Consider the following 27,939-nt stretch of genomic DNA (forward strand, 5'->3'; position numbering starts at 1 on the left):
AAAGTTGGCAAACAAAAGCCATTTTCTGTAACATCCACGCCATTCACTCCTTCTCCAAGTGCTACGCGACTTTTGCTACTCCCCATTTAAGTTGTTCGACCTGAGCTCTCGCGCAAGCATTGTGCCCATGCTGCTTATCAGAAACAGGGCCCTTTTGCCAACAGCTACCGAAACCGAAAACGACGATAAAGATGAGGCAGCAAACTCGTAAAAAAGTACGATGACATAATGTAGCTTCCCCCGGGCAGCCCCTCGGCGGGGCCGCGAGGTAGCAAGCATTGTTTCACCTGATACACAGAGAGTGGTTGAAGCGAATCCTGCGCTTCAGAAGGGGTCGTGGCATGACAGAAGGGCAAAAGTCTGGATTTTGGAGCAGCATCAGCAGCAGCTCGTGTACAGCCCGCGCGTTTTAATACGATTTGCTAGACAGGTCCTGGGGTCCGTGGGTGGAGAAGAACCATGTGGCCGCCCTTAGCAAGGTTTCGGTGTTGATGAAATGAGATTAAGATGGGTTCGCGCTTTCATCTTTCATCCCACGGAAATGGTGAAGCACACGGAAAAAAGCCGAGCACTCCCACACCCACCTACACACAATAGACATGCTAGCGCGGAAACGTACCGAAAGAGAGCAAAGGTTGGGTCAGGTGTGTAATGTGACGGGCAAAACAGCCGTCACGTGGCCACATTTTCCGGATTTCACTTCACGCCAGGCGGTGGTCGTAAAAGCAAATGGTGGAACCCATTTCCATTGTTATCCTTTCCCCGGTGCCTTTGTGCCCGTGGAGTGAAGCAGCCGGCCGTGGTCTGTACGGGCGTGCCTTTCATCGCCCCAAAACCACCATGCTTGGCGCACCATGCTTCTGCCGGCCCGTTTCAAGATTGTTGCTTACTACCCGCAACAAACGCTTGGCACAAAGGCACTCGTCGTGCGGACGATGCGAACGGTAGCGGTTCGGTAGCAAATGTTGCAACATTTAATATTTATACAGAGCAATTCTGTTGAATATTTTAGCAGTGCTTAACGAGTGTTTTTGTGTGTATGCCAAGAAGCAGCCAGGCCACAGTGCGAAGTTGTGTACGCGAGGAGGAGATGGTTTTGTTTTAAAGGTAGCCGTACTGTCAGACCGTATGATAAGCCCTGCAGGCCCTTCTGTTGCTGCTGGAGACGCCCGGTACCATCCGGTCTGGTGGGAAGATTTGGATTTTTCAGAGCTTATTTCTGATGTTGTTGGGAGTGAGAGGAGGGAAAGGAGGAGTGGTGAGCTTGCCGGGAAGATTGAAGTAGGATCAACGCAAACATCAGACAGGTTTACTTTTAGCTACTTCGTGTTTTGGGCAACGGAGGTCAAGAGGCAAAGATGGTACCGAAAATACCGCCACTGAAAATGCCTCGGTGCACAAACGGGACAAGATAGAGAGAGAGAGGGAGATAAAAAGAGACCGAGAGAGACATTATATCAAAGCTAATTAATTAATTTATGTGCGAAAGAGGCAGTGAAAGGCACCGTTTGCTGGCCGTGATTTGAGGGCTCGATTTGATTTCGCCCGGGACACGGTCAAGGATCGGCACTGCTTTGGAGGGTGTCGGTTAGGTTTACATGGTTTTGATGATTGTTTGGACAATAATTGACCGACAAAAGGATAGATAACTGTAGGCTACTGCTGTTTAATGCACAATTTTGCTGTAAATATTGAAGCTGGAAAATTTCGAAGAATAAAATGTGTTTGAGATTGAGGAGTACTTGGAAGTAGAAGATATTGCATATCAAATCGGAAAAACAAGATGTAAGTAGCAAAAAGTGAAATTCTGGGTAAAAACTCAATTCTGGAGAGACAAAAAGGCTTAAAATCTTAAGTACAAAATCAGTACATGAAAACATCAAGAAAGGCCAAAGAAACATACTGCTGCAACAGCAGATAACAACATTCAAACACATTAGCATCCCCAAAGGATATCTTCATAAGCCCAACTCGCTCGTTCGCGGGCTAATTGGTGACGCTTGGCTTGTTACAATCGACCCATCCCGTTTCAAGCGATTCTTTATCTCCCTTCGATTCTCTGCTAATCAAATATCCGTGCCGTTTTGATCCACCGCTGAGCGCGCAGGATTACAAATAAACTCTCGAACATAATTTTACCTTCAGCAATTTCGATGTCCTTTCCGAATTTCTGAGCTGTGGAAATATTTTCCCTCCACTTGTATAGGCAGCGAAAACGAAGCAAAACAGGGGACGATCGGATAGAAACAAGCTTCCTTTCGGTTTCGTCCTGTTCAAATAGACCCGAGAGCGGTACTGTTTGCTCGGGGAAAAGCGAAGCGAAGTGTGTGCTTATACCGCGCAACATAAATTATCTCTCCCGAGATATGAAGCCACGTGAGTGAGTGAGTGACGCTTTACCACGGAATCCGGCCAGCACAGTTAACCCTCGCTCAAACCACCGACGCATTTCTGGTCGATAATTTTCCCCTCGGTTCACCCCCGGGTATGACGTGGACCCAGTGCCAGGAAACCCAATCTGCAGGAAGACTGCTAAACGGCGTATAATTTGCTGTTTCCTCTAGGAAAAACCCAGACCACCACCGACCACCAACCACCGACGAAAACTGTAGCAAAGTTAACACGCACTCCGGATACCGGTACCAAAACTCTCGACGCAGTGTCCCGAGGGATCAGCAGTATGAGGGACCGGGGTTGGTTGAGCGTTCTTTCGCCCTACCCGTTGCAGGATGTTTTCCCCTTGTTTTGGCTAACAAGCAGTTCGCTTTGCTCGGGGGAACAAGCGGTTACGGATGCTGCAAGGGAGCGGCTTCGGTGACAACCGTGGCAACAAATGGTCCCAGAGCGGGGTGACGAAGGCTGGAGCGAGGGACAAATATGTTTGTTTTAGCATAGAAATGACTCCTCGAGCGATCTCGGCGCAGCTCGACAGCGGGCTTTCCCCTCGCTAAAGGGGCGGACAAACTTCGGCCAAACTAACTTTGACATCTCGATCTCGGTGGCGGGTAAAACCCAGCCAGAGAGCGTATCGCAACAGATTGCCGGATCTGCTTGCGAACGCAAACAAACCCCGCAGGAAGCCAACTAGCGTGCTCGAGGAAGCCACCCCGTGCGTATCCCTTGGTGGCTGTGGCAACCGTAAAAGGGGGAAACCGTCAGCTCGCGAATCTCCGTAACCGGGGTTTGGAAAACAAACACACATCCGCTTGAAAAAGGCCGAGAGGGCCACGGGATGATAATTAAATTAATCATATAAATTTTTACTGCAGAAACCAGAGCGAAACAATAAAATTGTTTATTTATATTTATGGGCTTCGCGGAGGTTTTTTATTGATTCTAGACTTTAACAGGCCATTTCGGGCGCTTTCGGCACTGTAACGAAGCTGTGTGTTGAGTTTTGTGCTATGAGGGCAAGCGGAACCAGATGAATATTCATCCCCTTTATTTAACAGGACCAAACTGCTGCACCAGAGCTCACTCTGTTTGCTGAGTAGCGGTTGCTGACATCGTTAACTCTGCTCCAGAGACCAGCCATGGTTCATGGTACATTTAAGCCGCACAGATGCTGGAAACCACTCAAGAACCGGCATAACGGCGGAGAATCCTTGGACAGTTTTCCACCGAAGTCCATTGTCGCAAACGATTTTATACGATTATGGTGAAATTAAGCTGCACCATCCAATTGGGACAAAGGATTGTAACGTTCTGGGTAAAAGTGTCCCCCTCCCTAGCTGCAGGGACGGACGAGCATCGTGAGAACTTCAATACGTTTCTCATCCACCAGTGCGCGCCAGTGCGATTAGATTTCCATCGATCCCACAGACTCCACATGAAGCCCTTTGGCTGCTGCTTACGACTATAATTACTGTCGCAAATCTCCGACCCTACGCTTGTCCTTTTCCACGGTGACCACCGAGCCCGATATTGCCCGTCGTAATTGAATACTGTGACGATCAAAATCTGCCGCTCGCGGGTGTGTGTTCGTTCCCGGTGCGGCTAGGAAGGAAACATGAAACCGCGTCACGTTGCTAGACTTGCCCTAGAACCCCTAGCCAGTGCAATCAGCAAGCGGAATCGACCGTGAGCTGCAGGTCGCGTGCTGAGCCCGTGGCTGAGTACCGTCAGGACGTCATGTGGAGGACGGTTTGATTCCCCGAAGACCCCGACACACACACACACTGAAGGTGGCTCAGCGCTCAGACTACCCCATTCCAGAGTGGTTTTCCCTCGGGCAGATTATATTGAATTAGTTTTGATAATTTTTCATACTTCCGTGGCATACAGCACACACACCGTGCTTGGAAGATCCCCTGGGAGTGTCCATGATACTGGGCCAGGTTCTTTATCGATCCTTCTCGATGGTGAGGCTCCTCGAGACGGCATTCATTCCTCACCCATCAAAAACCAGGGTGGGATTGGAGTTGTCTCCTTCAGTGTTCAACTGTGAAGAGCACACTCTTGCAAGAAAGTCAGCACTAATCTAGGCATTTGTTACACACGGGGTATGGTGTCCGTCCCTCGTTGTTGTGACCGGCTTGGACAATGCTGACACAGCACACAGCAGTCCTACAAACCGTTCCCTATCGCTTTTGCTAGCTTTGGGTTCGCTTTTGTGAATGTGTGTGTCTGAGTGCAGTCCCGGTGACAAAGGCGTTTTTGTTCCGCCAAACAAAAGAACCTCCAAAGACATACAGCGCGCGGACGGTGCACACGGGCGCGGATGGAATAGAGCACATGTTAGGTACAGCATTTGTTATGTGTGTATTTGTATGTGTCTGTGTGTGTGCATCAGTTCTATTGTGTGCGGAAAATGAATGGAAAATCGTAAAATTAACAAGTCGTTCATTTGGACGGCCCTGTCGGTGTCCCCCCCCCCCACCGGGTGCTGCTACTGGTTGGGAGAGCAAAGAAGGGCTGCCGCCCGCGTACACATCAACGCTCATGAATGCGGGGAATGCCGGTTGCGCAAGCACAATGGTGCGCTTCGGTAACGATCCAGATCGCAGGGGCCCGGCCACACACACATCTGTCCCGGTGTACAGAGGTGCAATTGAACAAAGTTTGCCAGTTGGCGTTGGATTGGTTGTGTTTTGTTTTGCAGGGTTTTATTTTTCCAAAAACCTCACCAGCGAGCGATACCGGGCCCTACAGTGACACACGCTGACATGGAAGATCAAAGCATGTGGAGGAGTCTATTGATGAGATGTCAAAAAGATGTTGTTCGAAAGAAGAACACGTTGTCAAAACGTACGCAGCATGTTGCATCGATTGAAGCTTTGTGAAAGCGTATTTTGACACATGTCCTTGTTTTTTGGGGGGAAGATTGTTACTGGAGAGGTACTAAGTCAAACCAATGTTCACATCTCTGATAAAGTTATTCATTTATTTAAAAGGAAAACCCGACACAAAAAAGCCTAGATTACGAGGGGGTTTCATATACAAACAATAATGTTTGTTGTACACAGAAATAGAAACATTACAAACATGACTTAATCCTCCCCGGCTTATTGATAATAGCGCATTTGTCAACCCAGTGATTATGCCCGCACGTGACTGCAGATAATAGATTCTGGAGAGTGTTTGTGTACCGGCTTCGATGATCAACATTCGATGATTTGGGAGATGCTTTCTTGAAAGCGACAACACACACACACACACACACACACACACACACACACAAGCCCTATAATTTGCCAAGTCCCCATTACCGATCGCGGGTGTGAAGATTGCGGGTGCCATACGTTACCGAATGACCGAAAAATAACCACTTTCCAGGGCTGCCCCTACGAGCCAGTTTAATGCGACCATTACGTTTCTGGGCACGCACAGCACACAAACACGCTCAGTTCCAAAGAACGTGTACCAGCTGACGTCACGATGGGAAACCGTAAACGCAAAGGGGAAACAAATGGGTCGAAAATCTGCGCCACGCGTCCGGTGATGCGCACGCCTTGCTACGCCCTCTCCCTGGGGTTGAGGGCGATTCAGCGCGCTTCCAGCTGACGCGTGGCAGGCCAAGGTTGCCCCCTACTACAACAACTCCCGCCGATTGTGTGCATGTGTGTACGGTGAGTTTCGTCTCGTGAGTGATTAATGTGGATCGATTATCGACTGCCGTGGGACTGCGGTGGGAGTCTGCTTGAAGGCAGAGTCGCCAGCGTTTGGCACGCTCCGCTAATTTAATTACAATCTTTCGGTACGGATCTTTACGCCTCAAGAGAGCGAAAGCAAGCGTGTGCCTGTGCGGCTGTCAAGTGCGATGCACCAGGCCCGGGCCCAGGGCCGGGTGACAAAAAGCAGCGTGAAAATGGAATAGCCCTCCATTAGCACGTCCGCTGGGAGCCGTTCCTTTCGTGAGCGGAGGACAACTGCACACCAAATCCGGCAAAACGTTCTTGTGGAGTGGTCGCGTGCAGTGATCGGGGCCGAACCAGCCCGGCTACAATCGGCAACAAATGTACGAGTGAGCAAGATTGTGTGTGTGTGTGTGTTTTGAGTCGTTGCCAAATGAGATTCAAAACAAGTTAATCCTTTTGAATGACACAAACGTTTCCCGAAGGCAAGTTGGTTCCGTAAATGAAGAAAACCATTTGCGCAGAAGTCGGGGGGGATTCTGAGAGTCAGTAATCCGGTGCGTAAAGATGTGATTGAGCAATTTGTAAGACGTTGGACGAGTGTGAGACTTGAGTGCGTCTGGAATCTTGCCTGGCAAAGGCAAACGTCCACCACCATCACAGCCCTATAATCCCAATTAAAGCCTCTGGGCTGACCAGGCAAGTCAACTCCATCACACTTCGCGCCGACCGCTCGACTTCCCCAGGACTGCTTCAGGTCTGGTGCAGTTTGGTCAGGACGTGCTGGTCACTGGAAATGCGGCAAAAGGGTGACTTAATTTGTTTGGATCTTATCAAACTTTCATGATCATCCATTTGTGGAGCCTTCTGGCCCATTACGTAAGGCTGTGCTGGGGGGTGGTAAGATTATGATCGGTGATTACGAGAGGATAGTCACTTGAGTGCTATCGAGGAGGGAGGTACTCCGGAGGCTTCCGTTTCGGCGAAAATGGCTGTTCTGCTAGCGATGGTAGGGAAATGACAAAATAACAACCTCCACCTTCTCCATCTTCTTCGGGCCCCGTTTTCCGTCAATTCCCTCAATGCGTTAGGTGCTAATAGTGGTGTGGTGCCCACTTCCGAGCTCATTATTTATGCAGATGATTTTATTATAAACATACGGCACGGAAACGTTCTTCCGTTCTTCCGCCGCCGGAAAATTGGAGTGAACGGGGCAGGCGCATTCCATGCCTTGTCGTGACTGTTTCGATTACAGACCAGCGAGCCTGCACCCTGGACGAGGTCAGGTCAGCAATGCACTTTCGATTGCAGCCACCAGCAAGTCCTTCGGGAACGTTCGGATCAGGGAACCATTCCGCCTGGAACAGACCATCCTCGTAATTTGTTTTCAATTAGGAACGCACCGGAACCACGAACCACGCGCGATAGGCCACGGCAAACGGTCATCGTCAGGCCCCCAGCGTGGCTAATGCGAATAATTGGATGATGATGATTGCCATCGGGCAAAAGGGCAATATTTAAAACGCTCAAAACATTACACAGTCACTAATGGAGAGTGTACGGCAGGGACCATATCCAGGTGTAATTGTGCCGAGTTGCTTTGGTGGAGTGGTTCTGGCAAAAGTAACTACAACGCTTACAAGTCTTCTTGCCTGATTGCCATAACTTCATAAGTCGCAGGAAAGCTTTTACGATATTGCAAGGCATCTTCAAAATGGTAAAGTTGCATATCGAGCAGCAAAAATTGCATCACACTGCACTTTATGCTGCGTTTCCAGGAAGTCGTCCAATCACTTTTACGGCACTCTCGAAGAAGCTCCGAAGCAAAAGGGATACAATTTGTGGGGTGTAATATGAGGGAAAGTTTCCCCAGCTTCTTGTAGATCGCTTTAGTTCTCGGAATTACTTGTATTGCCGTTAAGCAAGCAGTTTGTTCCTGTGCGAGTGTGCTTTCATCTATAAAGCAGCCGGCTTTCTGTTTGCATCTATGTCGATCGAACGGGAATTGCGCTCGCAAAAATAGCGTTATTTTATAGCGTAATCATTCCGTTGCGATGAAATTAACCGATTAAACTTTACAACTTTTCGGTACGGTCATCCGTAGTACTCGGAGTGTTCACTTTTGGACGTTCAAAAGGACAATTATCCCATCGAGCCAATCGCACAAAAAGGGGTTTCTATGAAGCGGGGTTTATTGTGTGAAAAAATAAAACAAAACAATTAAATTGATTCCATCGAAATCGAACTGAGCACTTAACCGAGGCACTGCAGCTTGATGCGGCCGCGTGCTGATGTTACCCGGTGGTTGGGGGGAAAACACACACACACACACAAATGGCAAATTTATTTGTTTTATCACTTATAACGCAATAAAACGTAATATTTATCGCTCCGCCAGCGGCGGGATGGGCTCTGTGGCTGAATGTTTCGAAAGCGGTACAACATCGAGCTATTAAATTACGCTTAATTCGTTTAAACTAACTCCACACAAGTTATGAAGAGTGTGTGTGTGTATGTCTGTGTACAACGAGTGGTTCTTGAGGGTTGATCATCCTTCGGTGAAATATGATCCTTCACGCTGACACTGAGCGTTACAAATGGAAGGTGTGAACGCGCGTACGCGAGGATCCTTGTTTCGATCGCGTCCCTTGTTCCCTCATCCCTAGGCCAATGTGTCATTGCCCGGAAGGGCCGTTTGTTAATTTTATTGCCTTTTTTCCTCCGCTCGGGGGGATTCGTTTTTTGTACCAAGGGCCGAACAACTTTGGAGTGTGCACATGTGCAATAAATAGCTATCATCTACCATACCCCGTTGCCTTTCCGCGACAGAAAAGCTGGATCCCTGTTTTGTGACTGCCTGGCTTTTCCCCGCTGAAAACCAGCCACACGACACAGACACACACAACAAACACACAGTAGGAAAAGTCAGCTCAGACAAACACAGCACGCGCTGCGGTGTTTTCGAGAATGACAGTACATAAAACATTATTACGCACTCGGACGGGTGTGACATTTACACGGCGGGATGCCACACCGCCCGGTACCAGCAACACCGGACCGCATACACACATCCGGCAGGAACACCCGCAGCGATCAGGACCTTTTTCCTGCCGTACACGGAATAACAACAGCGACAAAAAAAAGCGAAACGGGGCCGCCCGAAAATGGGTTCGTCCCGATTTTGTTGGGTAAATAAAACACGCTGACACACGCGGCCAGTGCACTGGTGCGCGTGACAAGTGACGGCAGGCTGGCGGTTCCGAATGTACGTTAGCACGGGTTTTTCCTTCCGTTTTGGGAGTCGCTCGAGACCGAAGTAACCCGTTGAGCGGTGAACGACGAACAGTTTAATGGAGGCGCACGGTTAGCTTGAAAGCGAAAAAGCAAAAACTCCCCTGCGGTGGACTCCGGGAGCAGTCGTTGAAGTCGTGGCTTCGAGGAGGTTTTTTTTCTGGACGAGTTGGTGTGCAGCTTCTTCAGCAGGCAATAAATTAAACCGTTTGTGCATGTAACCATGGGGGATCCGCGAACCGGGAGATGGCACAAATGGTTCCGGTGCGCTGCTGGTGGTAACAGGGCGAAAAATGGACACGATCATAAATCAACGAACGCGCACGGGAGAAAAGATAGGCCGTGAAATGAAATGCACTTTTATGCAAGAACCTGTTTCTTCGCATGTGTTTTTGGAAAGCAAGAGCAGCACGGCAGTGTGACTTACTTGGTAGGAGAAGTGGGAAATGGATTTGTTTTTTGGTAACGATAATGATACAAGCTTGCGAGAAATATACCCAGAATATGTATTGCTCTACTATTAAGCAATCATATTGTGTAATAAGATCTTATGAGGAATTGTTACTGGGAGACTCTGTCGTTCATGAAGAATGATGTCACGGTCTAATGCTAAATTTTGAGTAACTCCATATGCCCATTAATTCTTCGTACAAACGAGCAGAGAATGAAGTCATCACGTTCACCTGTTAATAATCACAGGAATTTGAGGTTTCTGTTAAACATCAACATGACTGTTTTAGTATCGTTGAACTTCTTATCTCTCCAAAATGAATTCAAGATTCAAGTACAAGAATTCACCCAGGAATTTTTCAGGGATTCAAATCGCCTTAGAAAGCGTGAAATGTCTAGTGACATAGTGACAACATTATAAAGAAACTTTGTCATTTGATGTTCGAATGTCACAAAATCTTCCTCAGAAATCATAGTACGTACATCTGATAACATAAAAGATATTTGGAATTCGGAATAGATAAAACAATTCTGGAAAACTGTGTTGAAGCGTTGTGGTGAATCGATGATCCATAACTTTCAGGTGAAATTTCAAAAATTCATTTTTGCTTCAAATGCATTTACCATTCCACAGAACAGTCCCCCCTTGCACGTTGAACGCATGCACGTTCGTTTATCTAAATCCAGGTTTCTAAAAAAGGAAACTACTCGTGTCTTATTTTTCGAAAATCGCTTCAACATCTATGTGATTCACAACGTCCATGACACTGACCCACATTTAACACTCACATAAATGCTAGTGTCCGATAAGCAGCACACCCGGTAGCAGGGCAGCGGGTACCGAATTGACCATCGAATAATCGACCCACTGCGAGTGTCAGAAAATGGGACAAAGCCAGCGAACACCACACCTTGGAAAATGTACGCCACACATGTGAAGGGTAGGGCACACAGACACACATACTCACATATCATTCAATCTGCTCGAGCCAAGAGCGAGGTGAGGTTATAAATAAAATTGGATACAATCCCCGCTTAATGCAATATTGTGCCGGAAGTGGGTGGCCGGTGGGTGAGTCCGAACTCAAAGCGGCTAATTCAAGCTCAATCGAATGTGGAATCTTCAAACCGGGTGGAAAACGCGAGCCGTGCGGGAACAAGGTTGGTGCGCTAATGCTTGCTCACACATCATTATTGGTAAGGTTTTGGGGTGATAAAGGTTGGGCAGGAATGGAGGATGGTTAAAAAAGAGCTGCAAACCGCCCTTTTTCCCAGACCGAACCGCGCCTGGGTCAGTATGTATCGGGTTTTCTACAATCGACCCTCTTGTTTCGGATGATAATCGCCGGAAGTATTGGAAAAACCTCAAACCAGAGCGATCGGAGCAGGCGAGCGGGGATGGTTTTGAGCAGCCGCCGAGTTTGCCAATCGATCGATCGACGTTTACAGATCGTAAACAAAGCGTTCGCGCCACACAGAGAAGTTGTGGTTTTTGTGTGTTTCTTGTTCGGCCGAAAAGCTGGGAGTGTCTTACAGCATTTGTGTGCGCGTGTGTAGCCGCTGTGCAGTACATAATATAGAAAATAGATACATTGTGAAACAGACAATGATATCAATTTAACTTTTGAAAAATTGATCAAAAACACATTTAACATAAATTGTTATATATTTTGATAAAAAGTTTCGTATAAATAATTATACAAAAGAACAAAGAAGTTATGTTGCTAAAATAATACCATTTTTCATTAAAATAATTCTAGAAATTGCTTCTAATAATACTTCCCTCTTGAGGTAACCCAATATACATCAGGTTTGTTATTATCATTTTAATTAAATACAAAAATCTGTAATATATTTGCTGGTTGCAACGATGAATGGAAATTGTTGTAATATTTAAACATCGATTCGTTTTTGTTTCCTAGTTGTTTTGTTTTAAAAGACAAAAGTTGAGCTTTATAATGTCTCCTAAATTAGTGCAAGTCTTGTTTTGAGTTTCATTAGAAACCTAATAATAGAGTTATGTATTGAAGGCGACCACAAAAAATTACTTAAACCCCTGGAAACGTAAAGGATTCCCTAAAAACTCAAATGATATTAAAAAACGAACACATGAAAAAGGTGAAAAACCTCACCCTCTTAAACAATCTCCGAACTTTTGACATTTTTTGCTATTTATTATAGCACATTCCATTTCACTTTGAGTGTATTGCTTTCCCCAGTTTGGATGACATTTATGAAGTAATGTGTTTCACAAAAAATCCACAAAGTCGTGTTCGGTTTTTTTGCCTCCCGTGTGGTGTACATTTTTCTTTAAATTATTGTCCATCTCCACCTCGCCCAAAATCCCTCGCTTCGCTACAACCTTAACACATGTGTGCATGTGTGTGTTAGTATTTCTAGTAATGGTATCCCCTTTTTTGTTGGTTGGTTGTGAAAAATACTTTTACATACCGTTCCATTTTTTGCTGTTGCTACTTCTGCCCTGCATTTTGGGTCGCTCGTGAAGTAAAAACTCTCCCCACAGGACATCCCTCCCAGGCTAGGGCTAGCAGAGGTGCGTTTCTCAGCAGACACGCAGGGAACGGAGGTATGAATGAATCTTTGTTCGGGGTGTTTAAGCCCCCTGAAAAACGCACACAACAACAGCAACTGTGCCGGGGAGGGATTCCGTTCGGGAGTTTATGACTTTTTGTTTTCGGTCACGTCTCGGTCAATCCGACCGAGGCGTGGTTTATGAGAGGGTGCCGGCGATGATTCTAACGCATCATGAAATATTCATACACGGAGTTTCCATTCTCTATTCTCATTTTTTTACAAAGCATTTTGTTTTGGTTTTGAAAACGGATGTGTTATCCTTCCACCCCGGATTGTCTTGGCTGTCGGAGAAAAAGGCGGACATCGTTTGTGGTGAACAAAACATGAAACGAAAAAAAAAATGGCGCAAAACGAAAAGAAACGCGACTGTAGTCGATAAAGAAGGCGACTGCATTGTTTGAGAAATTATGTGAAAGGTTAATATACAGCCGTTTGCTTTTTATTAGTGCGCGTTTTATGGTTCGCATTGGGCTTTTTTGTGTGAGAAGATGTTGGGTTTTGCCGGCAGTAATGGAATTTAAAAACAAACGATGTGTAAGGGGGGAATGGTAAAAAAACGCTATCATTTGTCGAGGAACGGATTGGTTGTGGTACGGATTAAGGGTTGAAAGTCATGCCGCATAACGCTGCTTAATCATGGCGAATGACATATTGTGGCAAATTTTAGTAATCATATTTTTTTTCCAGTTGGGATAAGGGCATGGAAATAATGAGGTGAAAACATAAAAATCTTTTGTTGTTAAGTGTGTTTGGGAGATTAAACTTTAGTTGAATTGGAACTTCAATTAGTGCATTTTGATAAATTATTATAAATTGGCATAATTGTTTTTAAATTTTCAACTAACAATGTAATAAAGGCTTTAATGTTATAAACAATTTATAATCGTTATTGCCTACGTTTGTCAGTCTCTCAAGCACGTTTTAAAAATGTCATTTTAACAACTGATGATTGCTGTTTACATAATAATCCTTTTCTGTAGTGTTGATCAAATTACGCATAAAAACCTACTTCTAACTGCTTCAGTTCACAACAAGCTCCTCTTCAGCCACCTAATTTACAGATTAAAAAGTGAACGATCTCTTGAGCATAATCACCATTCACGACGCATAGCTAAACGCAAACAAATCTAACACCCTCGAAGCCAATGTCAAGTTGGCTGTCACTGCCTGCTAACTCACCCCACAGCCACAAAATACAAAATAGAAAACCTCTCACCATAAGGACTCGCCAACACTCACGTAACAAAAATCCTTCCGATGAAGTGAACGCAAACAAAGGGAAAACTCTTTTCCCTCCTTGCCTTCCCTCGGTCGGTTCAGCAAGTTGGTCTAATTCGTCCTTCATATCGCCTCACTCACTCATTGTCACCCACCCATCGATCTCATCACAAACACACACACACGCGACATCCATCAAACCAAATTCCAGACGTTTGGTTTTTACCGTCATTCAATTATTCACCGGCTTTTTCACTTTTTCCCCCTCGCCCGGTGGGCAGAACAGGGCAATGGGGAATGGCAGCGTGTGGCAAAGCTAAACATTAATCCACGTGCACATGGATGGGCAATGTGTGCTGTATAGTATACTGCATGTCCGTAATAATGGGTTGCTTCCTTCCGCTATTTTGTACTTTGGGTGTTGCTCGATGAAAGGATGTGGGGGGGGGGGGGAAATAGGAAGCAAAAGAGCCCGACAGGCAACAGCAACAACAGCAGCAGCAACAAAAAACAACAGAAAAGGGAGTAGTTCCCCTCGTTCCATTTTCTCGGCACCACCGTTGACCGTGTTTGGCGCGACGTTCCCGGAGAATGCATTAGGATATCATTATCGAAATAAATAACCACAGATGGTGTACGGTACGGTTAAATGGATTCTTCCTCCTTCACCCCCCTCGGACCCACCCGATATTGGGTGGGCGAATGAAATATACGGAACAAAAAACACAGGACAGAATGGAAAGGAGTCTCTCTGATTTACGCTCCCCGGTTGAGGGCCAGGAAAGCCGACAGAGAACAATTTGTTCGTGTAAATTTTAATTGATCCAGCGATGTAGTTCCGTGACGTTTTGCGATTGGCATTGTAATCGTTTTTCCCCGGTATTTAAAATCAGCTATACACCGCCCCGTTTTTTATTGAAAAGGTGGATTTCAATGAGTAAAACAATGTCCCAAAGGGACGATCACGTTTGACTGATCATGTCGTTAGAGTCATTCAGTTATATTAATTTATTTTTTTTTGTAGTATGTTAGGGTTAGGTTATAACACTTAGATGTATTAATAAGACATTTTAACACACTTGTCAAAGTTGGCAGACATATCCAGCACTTGTACCATCTCGACCTCGTATTTAGAAGAAATGCAGCTGAGCAGCTGCTCTCGATACGGCGCTAAATCAACCGTGAACGCTTTCACCGCATCTGTCCTTGCTTTTATTAGATCCACCGTCTCGCTATAGACCTGGGAGAAAAGATGTATTAAAAAGAGCGAATTAAGAGACAATTATCATGAAACTAATCCTTTCTAATTACCAAAGAGCAATCGCCATCAGTACAAGCGATCGCTGTTTGCAGTCCCTCAAAGATTTCACGCTGAAGATGTCCAATTTTCTGACGATAAACCATGGTCGAGTCGTACAGCGGCGCAGTGGCTTCGTTCGAGCAGAGCGCCACCGAACCTAAACTAGCTCCAGCAACTGTTTGCGTACGGGGGACCAGATTCAACACACATTCGTAGTGCCGCACGTAGGGGCGCAACATTTCCATGCCCGACGAGTGCAGCCCGTACGACGTGTACAGGATGTTTTGTACGACTTCTCCGAAGCGATCGTTTCCTTTGCGCGTCGTCGACTGTAGATCCTCGAGTGTGGTGCGGATAAAGTTGTCTACCTGGTCGTAGAACTCTTCGGGTGCATTTTTCACACTCTCTGGAAGATGCTCTGGTGCTCCGGTGCCAACCATGGTTCGAAACAGCTGACGTCCCTGTGATGCTTCGTCTTGAAACCGCGTGGATGCCGTTCGCAAGGCAGCACCGTACAGTTGATTGTAGGATCTTACGAGCTGGCCAATAGCCTGAAGCTCTTTCAGTGCCGTCGCCTCCATGTCCGGTGGAAAGAAAATGGCTCTCAGATAGTATTCTAGCTTTTCGACGCTCGAAACTATGTGCACTGCCACTGTCGCGACCATTGCCTGGCTGGTGGCGCCTAACAGAAAGTTATTAATTGCCCGAAGATCATCAAATTCCAGAGTGTCTTTTTCGAACTGCACCTTCTTCAAGTGCTCGCTCATGGTGTGCTTCAGCTGCTTCATATCGGGCGTAGCGCTCTCTTTCCCAAAGTACTCAGGAAAGCGGAACTCAGAATCACACAAACTCTGCTGGATCTCGTCGAGCGCCTCGGCTAGCTGTTGCATTTGAAAGGTATCATTCGCTTGGAACAGTTCCGTGATCGTCTTCGTTGCATTTTGGGCAACGTTAAGAGAGCCACGGACACTGTGTAGCGCTTCGGAGACATTGTAGGTAAGTGGTAGCTGCGTTTCCAGTGTCACTTCTGACAGCGAGTGTGCACTAACACGAAGTACATTCCGAAGGTACTCCAGCGTTGGCAGATAGTCGAGCGGGTCGGGCAAGGGAGCGGTGAGACACCCGCCGGTACACTGTAAGCAAAATGGGATGCAAACGAACAGGGTGTAACGATGGTCGAAAATTGAATCACCTGAACCACTTCACTAACCACTAGCACTAGCACAACAACAACTCTTCTAGGGAAAACATTCATCTTGGGGAAGAACTCGACACCTACTGCACGCGTTCCAGTACACAAGTACAAACGCTTGAGCCGTGCGCGAGCAGTTTGACTCTTTTATATCTTAACACAAAAACTCGATTGCATTTCGGGCAGCACTCCGTTGGGTGTACCCACCATTGCACAACGGTTTGTTGTTCCATGTTGCTGTTTGAATAGTTGCAACATAGCTGCAACCGAGCGCACCTGTTTAATCTGGAGCATACTTTGTGGGACCACCTTGTCGAACCGGTGTCGATCTCCGGGGAAATATATCTTCGTTAATGCACCGTCATCTAGGGGGAGTGATATGAGCTAACTCCGCTAACTACGCTAACTCCGCAGCACGAAGCCAAGCCTCCACGGGGCAGTGTTGTTTTAATACCGATGCAGTACTGTAGCGCTACAACATAAGCGATAAGCGACCGATAAAGGACTACTGCATTGAACTCCGGGCAGCTTTACGCTTAGGTACGAATGGTCAATGGGTACTGATAAAGCGATGCATGGGTTTTAGTGGTGGTTTTTGTTTGGGCTGGAAAAATTGACAGTTGAATGTTCATGACGTTGAAAGTATTAATATCGCGTTTTATGTCATATGTTATTGGTCATGATGTTGCGTTGGTATTGTCAACATCATTTCAATATATTTTTTTTTATTCATGAGGAACGGTCCAAAAAGGCCGTATTGCTTAAAATCATTTCAATATTTCACAGTGCTTAATTTTGCTCCAGAAAAATACCAACTCATCAGGTAGTCTAGCAATTTAAAGTATATCTTTCCTGAGCACGTGTTCAACGAGCACTCTCTCTCTCTCTTTCTCTCAAACCATGCAAGTTTCCCCTAACCAAACGTCCGCACGTCACGGTACTTCATATAAAGAATTAAATGCAAATAAGATTTATGAATTGGGTAAATATTTGCGCTCTTGCCACTCCTAACGAACCAAGTGCAAACAAAACAGACGCTCTTCGGCGACTGAGGTTTGCTTCGAAACGCTATGCAGGGAGATACATGCAGACCCCACCTTTCGGTGTATTTTCGTGTTTTTGCGTTGCTCCAGTTACTCTCCCGACGGACAGGAGCTACCTGACATCAAAGTAAGTGCCAAAATGTTTGCACAAGTGTTTGTGTGAGGTGAGGTTGCATTAGAGCATCAAACCAACTAGACAGACCACAACAACGCACAACTGGAAAACTGATCCATTTTCCTAGCATGACAGGCAACCGAACACAAAACGCACCAGTGGCACCAGAGCAAATAGTGTTCGTTCATTGTGGTGGTTTTATCAGCGGTTTCAAATATCTGTCACCATCGGATGATACTTTGGCTTAGTTTTAATAATTCATCCCATTCATCCGAACAAATGGTACACGAGCTACACGGGCCCGGGAAGCGACTGGAAGGCGGGGGTACGCGATTAGTTGGACTTTAGTGTCCGGACAAGTCAACCCATTGGATAGCAACCTAAACCATAGCAGATAGGTTGGTGGTGCCGTGTTTGGTGAGACACCGACCCGTCTGCACCCGACCCGTGGCCGCATTGTCGGAAACGCAGTAATGTGCCCGTAAGGGGCAACGGTAAGTCAGGTTCGGTACAAAAATGGAATGCCTCGGGATGCCATCCCTGCCAGCGGTTTGTCATATCCTGGGCAAGGCAAAACACAAACATAGAAAATGGCTGCGCATGCGAACGTTGTATGTTGCTTTTCCCCCATCTCGTTGGATCAGCGGGTGAGATCCGGGCGTTGGAACCGGAAACGAAGCTTACTATGGGATGTCGGACAGCCAAGCTGTCAGGGACGCGACGGGTAAATTCAACATGGCGTTGACATCTTCCCTCGGGACAGGCGCGTCTGGTTGGATGGTGTAAGAATGTGCGTTTTTTCTCTCTTTCGTTTGCAAAACATTACATTGTATTAGAGAACGCTTCAACGTTTAAAGGCTATAGAAAAGATCACACTTCAAAACGAATGACTAGCGATGGTTCTTTAAACAAAGCTTGGAACCAAAAATTCTTCAATGCAATCAAGTTTAACCAACAGCTATTCAAATTAATTGGTTTTCCAACAAATCTTCCATAACAGTCATCTCTTGTACAAAAACACTCACATTTTCGCCAACGTAACAAAGCCAAACACTCGCAAGGGTCGTCTTTTAGATCACCTTCCGCAGAACCATATGGTCATCTGTCGTAAATCGTCGGTGTGCTCCTGATTTATGAGTGACATTTGGCCGCTATCGTTCAGCCAGAGAATTCCCCGTACCATCCATGCACTTATGCAACGACAAAAACACTCATCGCAAAAGGGATAAAAAGCGGCAACGAACCCAACCTTTTCCCCAAGGGTTCAAGTTTCAATGTATTGGAAAAAAATCCATTCCCTCACCATACCGACACGCGATCAAGGTGCAAAAAAAAACAGCTAGAAAGGTAAACCAGGAACAGAACGAAACACTAGACACAAGGTGGTGGCTGGTCATCGCACATACACACATGAGAAATATATGCGGTACACACCCTAAGCGCTGCTAAGTGGTAACACAGCACACTCCCCTTTTCGCGTGGCAATGGATAATTTTTCGGATGACCCCTGAGCAAGGAGTCAGCACGCGCGTTCGTACACAGACGCATCCTGAACGCTCATTAACACCGGTAGTAGTAGAAGGTAGAACAGTGAAGGCAGATAGTGTGTGAAAAGACAATAGCCGAGGAAAACAAATAAGTGCATTGATGTCTACATAAATTGAATTTTATGTTTTTCTTCTCAGAATTACTTCAGAATTTCTCTTAAAAGAAAATCATTGTGATAGAGTCTGATAAATAATCATTTATCTACAATATAGTAAAATATTAGTTCGGAAGGAACAAAGAGTATCATCCAAACTAGAATATATTTTGTTCAGTAACTTAAAAGACTGACATAAAACAAAAGATTTGATCACAAATGGTTTTTTGTTCAATGTTGAATCTTTTTCAAGGCACTATTTCGAATGAGTTTGATCAACTCCAACAACTTCCAGGCTTTAGCGTATAAATTGCACCACACTGTACACAATCCTGTACGATTTGTATTCATTACCCTCCAACCAATTCTTCCACGTTCAGGACGCATCTTTTTTTTCCTCTCTACCTAACCTTGCAGTCTGACAACTACCTACAACTTCCGTGCGCAAAGGACGATTAATGAGTCAACCCCTGGGGTCGGTGTACGGGATCGGCTAAAGCTGTAAAAAATGGTCTGCAACGCTATAAAACGCATCGGCCCGTGACCAAAGGGTGGGGGAAAAGGCAGAGAATGATGCTACCGCTTTGGAAGAGTCGCAATGGATACCATGCCGCCGTATCGCTTCCTTCCGGAACCATATGGTAGATGGAAGTGTGCTGTCTGTTTTTGTTTTTCTGACTCCGAATTCTTATGCTAATCGTCTGGTTTAGCATAGCGGGGAGTGGGTGTAATGCGATCACACAGGACATGGCAGCTTTGAGAGATGCCCTAAATATACAGACGCACCTCTTGAAGCTCCGTGTACTTTACTGTCTTATGTTACAGCAAGGTACGGCACACAGGTCAAATAGTAGGCCCAAAAATGTAAGATGACAATTGGAATGCTTGTAGATGCAAATGGATAGGACAAAATACCCAAATCAAGCATAATCCAGTGTAGTGTTGATTCTGTCTTTCCGTTCTCAAATCTTTTCCTCTTCACATTCACCATGCTCATGAAGAATCGATTCAATTCCCATCCAGCGCTAAACAAACTTTTCCCACACTTTACAAACGTTTTGAGCTCATAACAACACCAACTACACCAACCGGAGCAGAGTAATTGCATGGGAAGTGCCACCGGCTTGCCCAACCGCAGGACCTCGGGTGTGTTGGGCTTTCAAACTGCGCGACGAGCTGTATCGGTTTGCCTTTTTATCGCCCGTGCTCGAAGTCGGCCTCGATTGCCTGCGGCGCCTGTGTACACGTGCCCGTGAAAATAGCGTATAAATGAACAATGGCCCTCGAGACTCGATAAATATTATGTTTCAAAACATCCGCCCGGTAACGGGGGTTGTGGGCAAACCACAGCGCCGTGCGTGTGGCCACGCGCCCACGGATCATGTTCGCGCGCCTGCAATGTCCTTTGCCTCAAAAGCATCAAGAAGGGCGTTTGTTGTTTGTTGCATTTCTTTTTTTTCCCCTTCCAAGTGATCCATGCCGGGTAAAATGGCAAAACGAAACATGTTTCATGATGACGAAGACAAATCACACCCCTTTCCGTGATGTTTCAAGCAAACAATTGGGACACAATGGCACTTTAGAGTGCTTTTAGGGTGTGTGGTAGAGGAAACTATTTTCTAAACAATCTATGCGATGGAATGGGACACAAGGAAAAGTTTTTCAGCTCTACAAAAGCATTGCCGGGAGATAGGGATGGACAAAAGTTTCCTCAACAAAAAATGCTGAGTGAAAAGCCAAACGTCCCAATCTTCAATTGTCTTTTTTAAGCTGTATTAACAAGAAGACATGCAAAAAAGCTCTTCAGAAGTAAGAAAAGGTACACAAAAACGAAGCAGATGTTGGCAATGCGTATCGAATAGGCAAACAATTATTGGCAAATCTGGCAAGGAAAAGGAAGCACGGCAACTGGAAAAAATCAACTACCACCACCAGCAGCACACGCCCTGGAGGCAAAAACTATTTAAACAACCAGTTTTCACACATTCAATTAGAGGGTTGTGGCTTCTCCCCGTTCAAGCTACGAAATGCACGTCCACACGTGGTCACGTGCGTACACAGGGCTTTCCTTTCCTTCGTTCGCCTATTTTTTTCCACTCCAGTGGGAAAACCGACGTTCCGGGGGTCGAGTGCGTTAATTCTCGTCCATCGATCCGGCCCTCCCGGGGCTGTTGATTTTGCGATCGTAAAAGTGGTCAGCCGTTGATGGAAGAAGAAATAAAACAAACCTCTCGCCTCGGGAGCCTCCAGCTGGTGGTGGTAATTGTTAGTACAGTGGTTGTTACCGGAAACTAATGAATGCAGCGGCGTCGGCCACGTGGCTGCACCATCCCTGCCGCGAAGCGTGTCGATGGTTTGTGGCAATGCACATTTTCTCGCTCGCTCGATGTGATTTTCAATTTCCGGTACCCCTCACGGATGAAAGCGAAAAACACTTGATCGCGGTTGGGTACGTGTGGACGAACTCTTCTTTTTTACGTACACTCGAAAACCCGCGTCGTTATTGAGTGCGAGCTTCAAAAAAAGAACATTCAAGGATCAGGTGGATTATCCAGTTGTTGGTTATCGGAGTCGTGGTGGTGGGACGGGATTTACTGGCTACAGAGTAGACGACTTTTAGATTGCGTATCGAGTCGACACCGTAGACAACGGGCCGGTTTAGCGCTGCTCGTGTCCACCACTGATAAGACGCTGTGGGATTAGGGATTGTACAAAACGGGTATGGCACATGGGAATGCAGTTTTTGGGTAGCTTAAAGGTCGCAAAATTGTTTATATACGAGCATTCTTTCCATTTTGAAGATAGCTTGATGAAGAATATCAAGAATAGAAAGCTAGACTGTCAGCTTTCCAATATAATGTATACGAGTGTCTCTAAGAAACCTAAATTAAATTGTTATCTTAGCTCTGATGCTTCGTTTGCCTAATTGAATTTCATCCCAATTGGTCAGCAATCCGTGGCAGCTCAATCAAGTGCGCCCTTCCCGATTTGAAGGCTGTCAATCGAAACGCGACTTCAATCTAAAACGATCGCCACTGGGGTAAATAAATAAAACGCTTCCAGACGTCAGCTGATAACAGGTTGCGAGCGAACAATTGGGCAATAAATTAGAAAACATAATTAATACTTTCATCCGATATCGATAGCTCCGTATAATCAATCTGAGCCTTATTGACGTTGTATATTGCCTTGCTCACAAGATTGGAAGGGGCTCAGGCCGCTAGAGAATGTAGGTATGCCTTCAACGACCCAATTCCAGTGGTACTTCAATGGTGGCGCTTTCCCATTCTGGTCCCAAACAGTCTGGGGGTTGGATTGAAAAACGGTGGCAATAGGAAAATTTGAGAAATAAAAATACCTCACAATTTGGGGCATGAGGAAGTTCCCTTCCAACGATTCTATTAGCGTTTGCGATGATTGAAGAGCAAACATCACTATGACAATTGTGACAAATCAATAGCCTGCATGGCCGAATTGCTTCCCAAAAGCCCAACACACATCGTGATGCATCCAATTTGCTTCCCGTCCTGAGTGCACTGGAAGTGCATTCGACATTTCACCAAATTATCGAGATTAAACCTCAACCCCTTCGGGGAGGGGAGCTTTAAAATGCATCGGTTTAGATGGTTCCCTCCTCCCGGTCTCTTGTCAAATAGTGGCTCCATTTCATGCTGATCGAATTGAATATTTCACCAAAACAGTCACCAACCCCGGTCGGTTCCGGTGAGGAAAGGCGAGCGGTAAAGGCAAATATCCCATTTGGTGGAGTAGACTGTGTGTACGATAGTTTGTACGATCCATCAAATTGATTGGTTGACGATCTGTGCGAGCTGTGCGAAGATGCGGACGTACACGCGGACAGCAGCGCGCAAGAGCGCGTTTCGCTTGTCAGGCGTGCGACGGAGGCGCCACGAGCCATCGATTGCACAAATTTCATAAGGGTGCCTCCGACGTAAGGCGACTTCATTTTGACAACCCTGATGCGGGGTAAGACTGACCGTGCTCGGGCAGGTGCACGGTTGAATCCCGCGACCGGATCCATGATTGCCGTGGACGAGCAGCGGTCGAGAGACTCATGGAGGGAGGGACCAGTAGTCTCGATCCCCAACCGCCGTCCGTGCCGAAAGGTTCCGGGACATCAATTAGCGGTGGTCGATCCCATCCATCAAACGGTTGGCATGTTATCTGATAGACGCCAGGCAGGCACTGGCAGGCAGTCACAAGCGCAGTGGCGCTGTTCGACATGTTCTAAGAAGTAGAACATCGTCTATCGGCGTAACTCGGCCCATTTGCTCAAATGTTCAAACACGCTCGGAAAACAGGTAACCGTGTACGGTCGCTGTCGCCACCAAACACGGTTCCTTTTATTTTGCAATAAAACGGCACATTACATAATGGCCGCGAGGGCCGAGCGGCTGCAGTATGGAACGCATCTCACAAACCATTTGCCATTTGCTGGCATCGCACCACCGTCATGAGTCGCCTGCATCGCAGGAGGAAAGCAAAGATTTCATTTCTGGTTGCTACCGGCTGCTGGACACTTCCGGCGATAAGGTACCATACCATGAATTTTGACGTTGATTAGAGGTTAAGGGTTTTTTTTGGTGGAGTGTTGTTTGGAATCTCCCCGACAGTGCAACGAAAACTGGCACGCGAGTAACTGATAACCTTTGCCCCTCGATCGGCCGAAGAGAGTCTTAGACTTCGGAACGATTGACATTTACTTTCCCGCTTTCCGAGGCACCGAGAAATATGCAAACATTTTATTGCGCTTTTTAGCCGGTATGAACGTTTGAACCCCGTATGACCTTCATTACCGAAATTTCGCTTGAGACGGGCTGTAATTCGTCTGGCGAACTTTGGCGAATGCTTTGGAACGTTTTTTTCTCCTACTCACTGCACACATCACATCCGTTTGTTTGATTTATGTTGGTGAGGTCTTGTCGAAACGGTACGCTCTAGCGATTTTTGATTGGCCTAGGTTTTCTGCAATCGCGTCCTATGTCCATTGATTCCGAAAAATCACTCAAAAGTGATAGTTACAGTTGCATGCAAATCGGGGAATTGAGAATTTAATAAAAAAAAAACTGTCATTAGAACCTACAGACAACAATACTAATCGTAGTATTGCGTAGGCATTTCTAGGAAGTGCGTTTTGATCGTGATAACATCGTCTGAGGTGATCCTTATCGAACGATCTTGCTTGACAAGGGACCAAGCAAACGTGCACTATTGGAAAGTTTTTCCTGACCTTGGGTGCGGTGTGATAATATATCTCTGGTACTCTCGAAAGAATGTCTTAGGGCAGCTACAAAACGTTGAAGTCCTATCGATCACATAATTTCGGTAGTTATTGATCTGTGCAAGAAGAAGAAAGTGAGAGAAAAGAGTGGTGGTACATGCGATCAGATAGCTCCCGGGCAACTTTGTACTTGATACTTGATAAAGTGATGCGAACGAAACTTTTTACTTATCTTACACCGTTTGCTGTAATGTCGCATATCTTTTCCACCCGATCGGGTGGGGTGCTGGGCACGACACCGATACGGTTTTTTTGTAAAACGATGCGTACCCAAGCTTGTAGTAGCATCCAGAGATGAGGAGATATCAAGAACGGTTCACCCGGGGGTGGTCTTTGGGCCGGAACTTCGGCAAAGTACCATGGCTCTATCGGTAACTCAGGAAACTAATATCTTCCAAGACGCTAACACTGCGCCGATGCAAACAAACGCACCAACTACAAGTGTTCAAGGTTGCTCGGTTACGCGGTGTACTTGAGCGTAGCGTCTAAGACTCGGCGAATAGTACAATTCGTTGTTGTTTGTACAGCTCTCGATACACCAAATCCACCGACTACGGTGTTGTGGTGTAGCTGCTGAAGTGGCAGAAATGGGAGGGCATGTAATCCAAGCAGGGTGGGTCCATGGTTCCCGCCGGGTTCCGGCGCATGTGCCGCTGGATTGCGTTTGTGCACTTTTCGCGCTCTGCGACAATGTTCCACCGGCGCAAAAAGGTTGTTATCTAGTGCAAACAGACAAACACGCTGGAGTAGTAGATGCTGACGCTGTCATCGCTTGGGTCGGGATTATCGGTGCGAGATTTGGGCAATATTAGCAAAGCGGCTTCCCACCCCAGTGCTACCCAACCATAGACGAAGGTCATGCGTAAATGTTCTTTTACGGTACGGTACATAGAAGATAAATCCAAAAAATACACGTTTGGTAATATTATTGACCAACTAGCATTCAATGGACTCCCGAACTGGTTCCAAAACTATGTCAAACCAATGACACTCGGTCATTTACCGATAAACATCCGTCCGTCAACGTCCCAAGTCGGCAAGTCGCGCTCTAGTACCACAAGCAGTCACAGCAAGCACGTTGCCGATAGATCTGAGAATTGAAGTTTGAACAAGTGGAACTGTCTTGTATATGTCACCGGTAGGTCCGATAGCGCGGATATCACCGGCATCATCATCATCGGTTGCGCGGTTCGCGTATCTTCTGCCCCACAGCGCGATGGCTAGCTGAAGATAATCGAACAACGGTTCAGGAACGGTGGAATGCGATTTCTCGCTTACGCGTTGCCTAACGTTGCCCTTTTCGGGGTTAGGGGAACCGAACCTACCGATGAAAAAATAAACGATATCTATTTCGGTGCCCACTTCTTCTTACAACTCATTCCCACCCGGTTGTTTTCTCCATCCCCCAGAAAAGGTATCCCCCGATTTAGTAAGGCTTTGATTTGAAGATCCCCCAATGGTGGGTATTGATTTTTATGGCCCCGCTTAGTGCTTGTAGCGACTGCGACTAGCCGTGGATAGTCTGCGGGCGCGTTTATGGCGGGCTTGAACTTACCTTCGAGAGCCTTGTTACGTGATATCAGTGCCAATAGCATTTCGGGATTTGGATGATGATCCCCGAGAAGCTCCCCGGACAGGCCGGCGCCGATGGTGGAGCTTTGCCCGTGCAGTGCCGGAAGCCCGGTAAGACTGCCACCGCTCAGGCTACCGTGTCCGTTGCTGTTGCTGCTGCTGCTGCTGCTGTTGTTGCTACTACTGCTCGCGCTGTTCAGCTGCAGTGATCTCGTTGATCCGATGGAAAGTCCACCACCGTCGAGTGAGCCGATCGTACCGAGGCTTGTCTGTCCATTGGCCATCGAGTGACTCAGCAGGGATGAGTGGCCGGACCCGAGGGACGATGATGAATGTGCTAGCGGGAGCATCATGGAGGAGGGCAATGTCATCTGCGAGAGTGACATCGCATCGATACCGATTGTACCGCCGGCAGAGGACACGCACACGGACATTGAACTGGTTGCTGGTTCGGCAGGAAGGATATTTCTTTGACACTGTTTTCAAGCTTTTACAACACACGCGATTCTTTTGAAGTTTTTTTTTAAGATCACTTTTCACATCGTTGGTTTTGACATTCACTAAACACACAAACACTGACTCTGTTGAAAGTTTTCAGATACTTGATAAAACATTTTGAACAAAAGAAATGCACACACTCAAACACACGAAATTCCTTCTAAAGTTCACCAAAAACTGACACACGATTCGTTCCGTGAACGAAAAAAAACATCTGCACCGGACCACTAACCAACGGCGACTAGATTGCAGTGGTTGCGTCGGTGTACACGAGGTGCGTGTACGTTGCAAAGTTGCAGGAACGAAGAAAAAAAACAACAACAACAACACAACCACCCCCTCAAACGTCACCGAACTCGTTGGGGGGTTACTTTCGATAACGACCATCCATGGTACACTTCTCACATACAGGTGAAAGTACGGCTCCTCCACAAACCAATGAGTAAAGTGCGTGAAGGAGTTCGTCTTTCGTGGTGCCCTACCCGTCCCGTTTACCCCGAACCGTATGGGTTTTATCACCTTGCCTATGCAACGGGTAGCGAAAAAGGGTTTGGCTGCGTACCAAACCGAACCCACCGTTGTACCACTTGTCCACCGGGAACCGCGAAACGCACTTGTAGAACGCACTGCTGCTGCTGCTGCTGCTGATGGCCCCGAAAACCCGACCGGCACGACCGAGAGACTAGACGACGCGACGTATAGCCGTCTGGGAAGAGTGCTACCGAACACCCGTACACAGCATAGAGCACTGTGCCATTGGCACTGTGGTGAAGAAGCGCCTGCTTATCACTTTCGAGACCCGGCCACCGCCACCCTGCCCATGTCCGCGGTACCCAAGACAACTCTCCAAGACAACGACCGTCGCGCGACGAGCTGATTGGAGCGATTTAGAAGTGTACCCCCGTAGTTCTAATTTGTGTATGTTGTGTGTAGCGTGGTTTTTTGCTGTTGTTGTTGATATTGTTGCTTCCACTGTCACCAACTGGGCGCTATCGCAGCAGGCCACGGTAGCAGCAGAAGCACAGTATGTACCGGTGAATCTAATCGCTCGGAGGACACACGCTGTCATTACGCACTAACGGCTAGGGCGACCTCTGCAAGCAGCACCCCGAAGGAGGTCCTACTAATTGCGGACCTAATGGGGTAGTTCGCGGAGTGATAGTTACCCATAAAGATATCTCGTTTGTCTGTACCTCTGGGTGGGGCTTGAACATTCTAATGAGGTTCCTTTCGGTTGTTGAAGCGCTATGTGCTACAAGAACAACTTCTAATGACGCTCCACGCGGTCATCTCTCAAGATACTCAATGTCTATGCGTCCCTCTTGGCCCTAGAATAGCGATAACCGACTCCCTACAATTAGTATGCAAATTCTAACACTTCATTTACGGTCGGCTTAGAACATAGTAGTATGGTCGCACTTCTTTTCAACCACAAATGCAAATGGGCGAGCCGTAAAACGGGAGCTAATTTCCACGAATCTGACCCCGAGTCCCGCGAAGCGTCGGGGGATGATCGTTTCCTTACCACAAAACGGCACACGAAACCTTAGCTGATGAACGTGAAAGTGAAAGTGCCGAATCCCGTCGGCAGTAGGGCGAGCCCGGGTAAAAGTTTACCAATTAAAAAACATTTTCATTATGCGCGAG

The 27,939-nt window shown here is 46.7% G+C and overlaps 1 protein-coding gene across 4 annotated transcripts in view; it reads right to left on the reverse strand.

Moving 5' to 3' along the window:
• Nucleotides 1-27,939, reverse strand: part of LOC120956727 (LIM/homeobox protein Lhx3) — a 42,959-nt gene that overhangs the window by 14,718 nt on the left and 302 nt on the right. The window contains exons 1-2 of one of the 4 annotated variants that reach the window (XM_049609712.1): nucleotides 26,869-27,141; nucleotides 25,778-26,375 (exon numbers count right to left, since the gene is read on the reverse strand). In XM_049609712.1, the coding sequence (XP_049465669.1) occupies nucleotides 25,778-26,228 (451 nt within the window). In that variant the 5' untranslated portion in view covers nucleotides 26,229-26,375; nucleotides 26,869-27,141. Of the gene's footprint in view, nucleotides 1-25,777; nucleotides 27,144-27,939 lie in introns of those variants that run through there. The other 3 variants (XM_049609711.1, XM_049609713.1, XM_049609714.1) reach the window with 3 other exon arrangements.

Source organism: Anopheles coluzzii, chromosome 3, assembly GCF_943734685.1.
Source record: "Anopheles coluzzii chromosome 3, AcolN3, whole genome shotgun sequence".
Classification (NCBI taxonomy): domain Eukaryota; kingdom Metazoa; phylum Arthropoda; class Insecta; order Diptera; family Culicidae; genus Anopheles; species Anopheles coluzzii.